The sequence below is a fragment of the Nicotiana tabacum genome, chromosome 23 (genome assembly GCF_000715075.1).
Source record: "Nicotiana tabacum cultivar K326 chromosome 23, ASM71507v2, whole genome shotgun sequence".
NCBI classification, from domain to species: Eukaryota; Viridiplantae; Streptophyta; class Magnoliopsida; order Solanales; family Solanaceae; genus Nicotiana; species Nicotiana tabacum.
Genome location: NC_134102.1, coordinates 85,903,708 through 85,911,832, shown reverse-complemented (window position 1 = coordinate 85,911,832; position 8,125 = coordinate 85,903,708). Strand labels below are relative to the sequence as shown.

General features: G+C 36.2%; 1 protein-coding gene across 1 annotated transcript; it reads right to left on the bottom strand.

The window, feature by feature from the left end:
* Positions 1–214: 214 nt before the first annotated feature.
* Positions 215–7,523, bottom strand: LOC107768163 (sulfite exporter TauE/SafE family protein 3). The gene is made up of 12 exons (XM_016587264.2): positions 7,054–7,523; positions 6,084–6,243; positions 5,276–5,476; positions 5,133–5,197; positions 4,840–4,873; positions 4,654–4,742; positions 4,498–4,584; positions 4,312–4,362; positions 3,999–4,220; positions 1,057–1,150; positions 828–968; positions 215–699 (listed from the first exon to the last, which is right to left on the bottom strand). Exons 1-12 carry the CDS (start codon positions 7,273–7,275, stop codon positions 614–616), a joined length of 1,452 nt encoding a protein of 483 aa, XP_016442750.1. The 5' UTR covers positions 7,276–7,523; the 3' UTR covers positions 215–613.
* Between the last annotated feature and the right edge of the window lie 602 nt (positions 7,524–8,125).

Genomic DNA, 8,125 nt, shown 5'->3' with positions numbered 1-8,125 from the left:
ATATATATATATATATATATATATATATATATATATATATATATATATATATATATATATAAGGAGAAATTTTTGAAGTTTTATTTCTTCTGTACCTGTTCGTCCTGTCTTACCATATTCCCAATCATATTAGATATCAATAATAGCATTTTCCTAGAAAGAGACCTGAATTATAAAGCTCAAGTACAACTGCTGGCAAAATAAACAGTCATGATATCAAACCAATAAGAATTCTGATTATCTTCCAATGGTAGTATTTTACACAACGAGAACACAGTTTTACAAATAAAATGAAGTTAAGAATTCCCATTTCTATTTTTTCTCCATTATTTATGGTGTTCAATAGTTCAAAACTGAATCTCATTTCATGCAAACTGACAACAAAGGGCAAATCCCACATCAGAAATATACCACAGCAGATTTCCCCAGAGCAGAAATCTTCCACAGCAGATTTACTTCCGACGTATAGCTAATGTAGAATGGAACTAGCTAACTTGAGACAGTGGATATCTTCTTCCACCTAGCCAAGAATTGGTCTCCTACTTTAAGCCAATAATTCAAGTTAGTGAAGCACTAATGTATGACCAGTTTGCTTCACCTAACTTGTACTTAATTAAGGATCATATTTGCAAAGGTTCTCGAAGCCCATGTATTCATGGTGCTGGATCTTCTCAATCATGTTCGAGATTCCAACCCCACCTGTCAAACCAGAAAAGAAAATTCTAACACCCAATTCAATCTGAAACTGTGAATGAAGTGTTGATTGTTGCTAGAGGATGTTCAAATGTTGATGCTGCTTCTAAGCACCGCAGAAAATAAATACGTACCTAGTGAAATTGCGCTCACGAAAATTGTGAAGGCTAGTATGAAGATGATAAGTGATGCTCTTCCAAGTATCACAATCATCCTCCTCACAACATGTTGCCCAACTAAAGCAGCAACAGTTGCCACGGCAACGAAGTACGCAGCTGCGGCAAGGATACAACTTTTAGTTCCTATATAAAGGTGAAAAATCTACCTTATAACCGTTAATTTAAGGGATCAGCACACACATACCATAAGGAACTGGGAAACGTTTTAGAAGGTAATACTCTACGACAGACATTGATGAGGAGAACATCATTGCAAAGGTGGCAGTGGCACTTGAAACCTAATAGCAGAAAACACAGTTACACGAGACAATGGTTATAAAGTATGACAAGAAGTTGAATAGATATGAAGACAGATCAAGTAAAAAGATCTTCCAAAACTCGCTTGAGTTCAGCCATGGACACTTCAGTGAAGGAATATTGGTAGCTTAACTCTTTGCTATTTGTACTATCCAACTACCAAATGAATTTTGAAAACATACATACACAGCTTTATAATTGTATAAAGACTACAAAGCATGGATGTTTTCATCCTTATCACAAAAAAATAGTCTGCTTTTCATATATACCGCTGCTAAAGACAGTGCATCAAACTACTCATTTTACTGTAATTCATATTTCTAATGCAATCAAGCAAAAACAAAAAAAGAAAACCTCAGCCGCATAGGGGAATAAACAAAATTATGAGAAACTTCAAAGATTACAAGAAAAACTCTTTTAGTTGTAAGATTAACACGAGTATACAGAAGTATAGGTAAAACGAAACATGGAAGGAAAAATGGGAAACGATTCGTGCATGAAGCTAGAGGAAGATGATACGTGAATCTTATAATACCCAAATACTATTCCAATTTGTCGAGAAACAAAGTATCCAAGAGTTATGCTGAATTCTACACTTCAAAAGGCAAACGCCTTATAAACTTAAGTGAACATTATTCAGCAGACTTTTATAGGTGAAGTCAATGTTTCTATTGACCACGGAAGTTGTTGACAATTAAGAGGCGTATATATACATTACTAAGAAAATAATAATTAAAATGTCTCTAACAAAAATCTTTAGGCCATTTTTCTTAAATCAAGATATTTGGGGCACCTTATCTTTGACTCTCACTGTTTGAGTTTCTCTTTCAATACAGGAAATCAAGAATTCATCTGTGTTTCTAACATACTTAAAGATCCCTTTGACTTTGGATCCAAAAAATTAAGTGCTGGAAAGCATGGATTAAAAACTTCAAATTGTCTTTTTGAGTAGACAAGAGTGGGTTGCTCTAGTGGTGAGCACCCTCCACTTCCAACCAAGAGGTTGTGAGTTGGTGGGGAGTTCTTGGAGGGAGTGAGCCAAGAGTCTATCGGAAACAGCCTCTCTACCCCAGGGTAAGGGTAAGGTCTGCGTACACACTACCCTCCCCATACCCGGATTATACTGGGTTGTTGTTGTTGTTGTCTTTTTGAGTACCAACACATTAGCTTCTGAGAATTTCCAAAAGGTTTGTTGTCCATACACAAGTTTGGTCTGGATTAGATTTTATTGCTTAAGCCACCATAAATCTCAGGCGGATCAGCCTGCAGCCCTAGCCTCCCAACTTTGACGAACCAGTTGTCCAATTTTGTGGCTATTTCAGTTTCTAACAATACTATTCGGTCGTGGTTAGAACATGATCATTAAATATTATCAACCTCTAAAAGACTCACACCCTGGCATATATAGATAGCTATTGAACCTGACTCAACAATAGCCCAGAACAGAGCAGGGAGCATATGGGAACCTCATTTCAGGAGAAACATGCAGGACCGGGAACTTGATGAACTCTTTCACCTATACAGAATTCTTGAAGGCTTCACAATAAACCCCCAAATCTCAGACAGCCTAAAGTGGGGTAATTTTTGCAAGGGTACATATAAAGTGAAAGCGGGATATAGCAAATTGTGTGCATCAAATGGAATGATAAAGAATTGGCCATGGAGGCATGGAGGTCAAAAATACCTACAAAAGTAATGTGCTTCTCTCGGACCGCCCTCATAGATGCTATCATGACCCAGGACAACTTATGCAGAAAACACTTTCAGCTAGTAAATAGAGGGTACATATAAAGTGAAGGCGGGATATAGCGAATTGTGTGCATCAAATGGAATGATAAAGAATCCATGGAGGCATGGAGGTCAAAAATACCTACAAAAGTAATGTGCTTCTCTCGGACCGCCCTCATAGATGCTATCATGACCCAGGACAACTTATGCAGAAAACACTTTCAGCTAGTAAATAGAGGGTACATATAAAGTGAAGGCGGGATATAGCAAATTGTGTGCATCAAATGGAATGATAAAGAATTGGCCATGGAGGCATGGAGGTCAAAAATACCTACAAAAGTAATGTGCTTCTCTCGGACCGCCCTCATAGATGCTATCATGACCCAGGACAACTTATGCAGAAAACACTTTCAGCTAGTAAATAGATGTTACATGTGCCGCAACAACTCAGAATCAGTAAACCATCTTTTTTTGCACTGTTCAGTGGAAGCAGATATATGGAATATGTTTTTAGCAGTTTTTGGTATCAGTTGGTCTACTCCTCAGAATATTAAGAAAGCAGTTGAATCTTGGTGCTCTTAGAAAGTTGGCAAAACCATCAAGAAGATCTGGCAAATGATCCCAGCATGTATTTTTTGGTGTATTTGGACAGAGAACACCAGATATTTTGATGGTATTTGAAGTATTTCAACTCCCAATAACCTGCTGAAATCTAAGTGTTTGATGAACCTTGTTAGTTGGAATAACCTTTCCCCTGTAAATGATGTTATTCCCCTCTTAGATTTCATTAGCTCTCTTACTATGGCTTAATAGTCATATTTTTTGTTTTTGGTTTTGGTTAACTCCCAGTTATATAGGTTTTTTAGTATTAGGAGTTAACCAAGGCTTTTCAGCTCGTACTTTTTCTGCATCTTCTTGATGCCTTTAATGCAACACCTTACTTCATAAAAAAAAATATTATCGGCCAAAATAAAACTCAGCAATGCATAACCAGCAAAACGAACCAATTACAGATTGGTAGCATTTGTGCACCCTAGTGTATGAAAAAAAAGAATTTTTAATTTTTGCTCCATACCACTTAAAGATAACAAATAAACATACCTGAGGAGGAACGCCCAGCTCCAAAAACATAGGGCCCATGATAAATCCTCCGCCCAAACCAAGAAGTCCGCCTACCATACCAGCTACTACTCCAAAAAAGCAATAAACAATTAGTTGCAGCACCCGGAAGTTAGTTCCTTGGTCTCCCTTGGATTCAATTCTTCTCCAACCCTTGTATAGGCTAATAGCTTCATAAGATGATACGCCAAGGGAAACTGGGATCTGCAGGACATTGAATGAGTTCATGTTCATTGCTAGAATAATTTTTGGGATTTTAGAGTTTGCGCCAACCTTAACATAGATAAACACAAACCTGCAACAGGTTCACCACCCAATATAGCGCTGTACAATTGTCTGTATAATTCTATTTCCACAACATAAAAGGCCAGTTAGTTTACAAAATTAACAAAAACTTAAAAAACAATCGAAACTCAAAGCATCATCGCTGAGTATACATAGGATCATAAACAAAGAATATAAATACGAAAGAAATGAAAACCTTGCCAATTTGCAGTCCTAGAAATGCAACCCAAACAAAAGACAGGAGTCCAACTTCCTTCCAGCAAACGTTCTCCAGGATAGGCACCTAAAAAGACATAGCTTATTAGATCAAAACTATCAGGATATTATCATTTCAAGATCTAAGATGTGTCACCTCAGGTTCAGAAGAATCGGTTCCTTTCTTTTCAGGGTCATCGTTAGAACCACCAGGAAGGAGCTTGTATTCTGCTTCTTCACCAGCGCCTAGCACAAAGAACCAGATAAAAGGAAATGAAAAGAACACTGAGATTGAAAGCCCATTAAACTCATTTATAATAAAGAAGTAGTTTCTATAACCTACCATTTATGCCTGACTTTTTCGCAGCCTCAGCCTCCTGAAGTAAGTAAAACATATGATTATGAAAAAAACCAACACTTCACATATATGGCCTTACTTATATACCCTTGCTAGAATTCAATGGGACAAGGCATCTCGATACTAGGAACAGTATCATATATATAACATGCTATTTACTGTACAGAATGGATGCCATTAGAATAGGTGAAAAGAAAGAGCAAAAGTACTAACACTTCAAACGTGCTGTTTCAGTGCAGAGATGACAGTATTCAAATAGGAAGAAATTATGCGTTTACCTTTTGCATGATAGTCTCTTTCTTCCACGTCTCAACCCCTCGCAAAAAGGCCTTGGTTGATGTAGCTGCAACAATCATGTAAGTTCAGAAGTTTTGTTGGAGCAGTTGGTAAAGGAAACATGAAACTTTGAGTGCAGTCTTACCGATGAAGAGTATTATTAGCAGAACTGTGACCATCCAATCAGCAAATATCACATTGAAAGTAACTCCAATACTAATGCCAAGCATCAGCATTGGCTGGATGAGCACAGCCAAGTCATAATCAATAATAGGCATATCAATCGTTGGATGCCTGAGCTTTAGATTATAGTAAACAGTAGAGACCGAAGCTCCCATGATCATACCTGACAAACCAAGAGTAGAATCTGTGAGTCCCTTAACCATGAGAGAGCAGCTAATAACAGAAGATGAAATTCAGAAATTAAGACTTGCTACTACAGTGCTGATATAGTGTGAAAATATCAGGGGGTTTTACACTTATCCTGCCTAAAGGGAGAAGAGAAGGGAAAAGGCATCTATCAGGGAGTAAATTATCTAATATATACACCTTGTCTTATCTAGACGCTAGGTTCTGTTTACAAATCCAGATCACGACTTAAGCTAAAAGACCCTACTATTACACTTCTCACAGAAAGGGAAAAGTATATCCAACATTATGCCAACATAAGATAACTAAATTTAGCTCAAGGAATGTGGAGGGCAGGAAAATTTATTGATAAGGAGTATGAAGAACGTCTTCCAATGAAAACTTGAGTCAGGAGTTTTTCCAGGCAAAAAGTTCAGGGTCTGTTAACTCATTTCTCATTAAGTTCCATTCTGTTTACTCATTTCTCAGCAAAGAATCTTCACTTCACATTAAATACACACTACAATTTAAGAAGCCATTAAAGACATGAAACTAACAAACAATTTCCTTAAAAGTCAATGTTATACTAGTGCTCCCTATCTTACACTTTGAAATTGCAGTGGATGATTTTGGATCAAATCCAACGATAAGAGAAAGCATAGGTACAAATATGCCGCCACCACCAACACCACCTACACTCCCAAATGCTGCTCCCAAGAATCCAATTATGGAACCGACAATAATTTTCCATCCAAATTTCATATCCTGCAATGACATTCAGTAGCGACATTCAGAACTTCCATTGTCAACCATAGTCAACAGGATTAAACCAAACAGTAGCCTACTGAATATATCCGGGCAGCTATAGAAGTAGAAAATTATAAATCAAAATGGCTCATGAATGTGGCAGTTCAATCATAGCTCAGATTTCCAAAATGCCAACATCTTAGAGGTCAGAGACATCAACTCACATAACTACTCTGGAATGTAAACTTCACATTGTCCATCTTACTCATACATCTTACCGATCACATATGTTTTCATTCCTTTTCTCTTCTTGATCTCAAATGGTAAGTAAATAAACATAGTTACATGCTAATCCTCCACTTTCCGAAGAAACTAGGAAGAAATAAAGGACACAAGTTCACCCGAATATGCATATAGATAACTTGTTGGTGCATTTAATCAGGGGTGGATGTAGTATACAAGGTACGTGAACCCAAAAACTTTGGCTTAAACCGTGTATATGTGTTAAAATTTTCAAATAAGTACAAAATAAGAGATTTTGAACTCAGTAAATCAATTTCTATTTCGTGCCCATAAAGTTCAAATTATGCATTTCATGCTTTACAAGTAACCACTCTTGGACTGCTGGTTCAATTTTACTCTCTAGTATCTCAATCAGCTAAACTACTCAAGATTCAATAATAGTCCATTAAATGGTCCCACCTAATCAGCTAAATCATGTTTAAGGAGAATAACCAACTACCACTATCAATCAATCTAAAAAAATTCAAAGCTACAAAAAATACAACAAAAGTAAAAGTTCATCCAAAATGAAGAATATTTAATTACCGGCCAAACATGTTGGTAACCAGATTCATTAGGCTTCCACAAGAAATTGACAACATCAGTAAGGTAATTAGCATCTGACTGCTGCTGATGAGTTGCATTATTATATGTTTGTTCCCTCTTCAAACTTCTTTCAGCTGAAACAAATATTGCAGCCAAAAGAAAACTCCAAGAAATCGACAACAACGGCCTAAAAATCTTCCACCTTGTTCCAACTCCCGCCATAACCAAAAACAATATTACTTTCAACTAGCACAAATTAACCTTTATAAAACAAGATAAAGCTTCAAACAAGGAAATTAAAAGACCCAATTTTGTATTTTAGAAACAGAGAGAAAAATGGAGGAAAAGGGAGAGAAAGGAAAAGAAAAATAAATTAAAAATAGGAGTGAGAGACAACTATAGACGTAGTAGATGGATGAATGAATGAATGAATGAGTGAATATATAAGAAAATGAGAATCACAACAACATAAAACGACACAGTTTGAGTGGCAATTTAATGGGAGACTTGGATTTTGTGTGTGGGCCCGCGTTGTGAATCGCATTAATTGGGTTCCGAAGGCAACTACTCCTTCACTGCACGTTTATTTCCTTCCAAAATTTCTCTCTCCAATTTTCCTTTTTATTAAAGTAGAGAAACTTTTTTGAGTGAATTTTTAGTTATTTTAATAAGAAAATTATTACTGGAAAACAAAAATCAAATTTCTTGTGTGTGAAATTTCTAATCTGTACTAGCTACTAGACTGTAACTCTGGGTGGTAGTTAATTTTAATAATTGGTTTGAAAAGAACAAAAAAGTTAGTAAACCTTTTATAATTTAACCTTTTACAAGTGTAAAATTTTAAGTTAGAAAAGGATAAATGAAATGCATGCACACGTTTGCACAAGATCTTCACAAATTTAATTATATTACGTTTAACATAAACCTAAAATGGCATAAGCTTGTGAATTACATTTAGGAGGAGAAGTGTTTTCGTATGTGATTTTCATAACTTGATTACTTATCTTCAGAGTTAGGATAATCGTTGATCGTGTATAATAAAAAGACTAAATATCACGGTCTAATTTAGGGA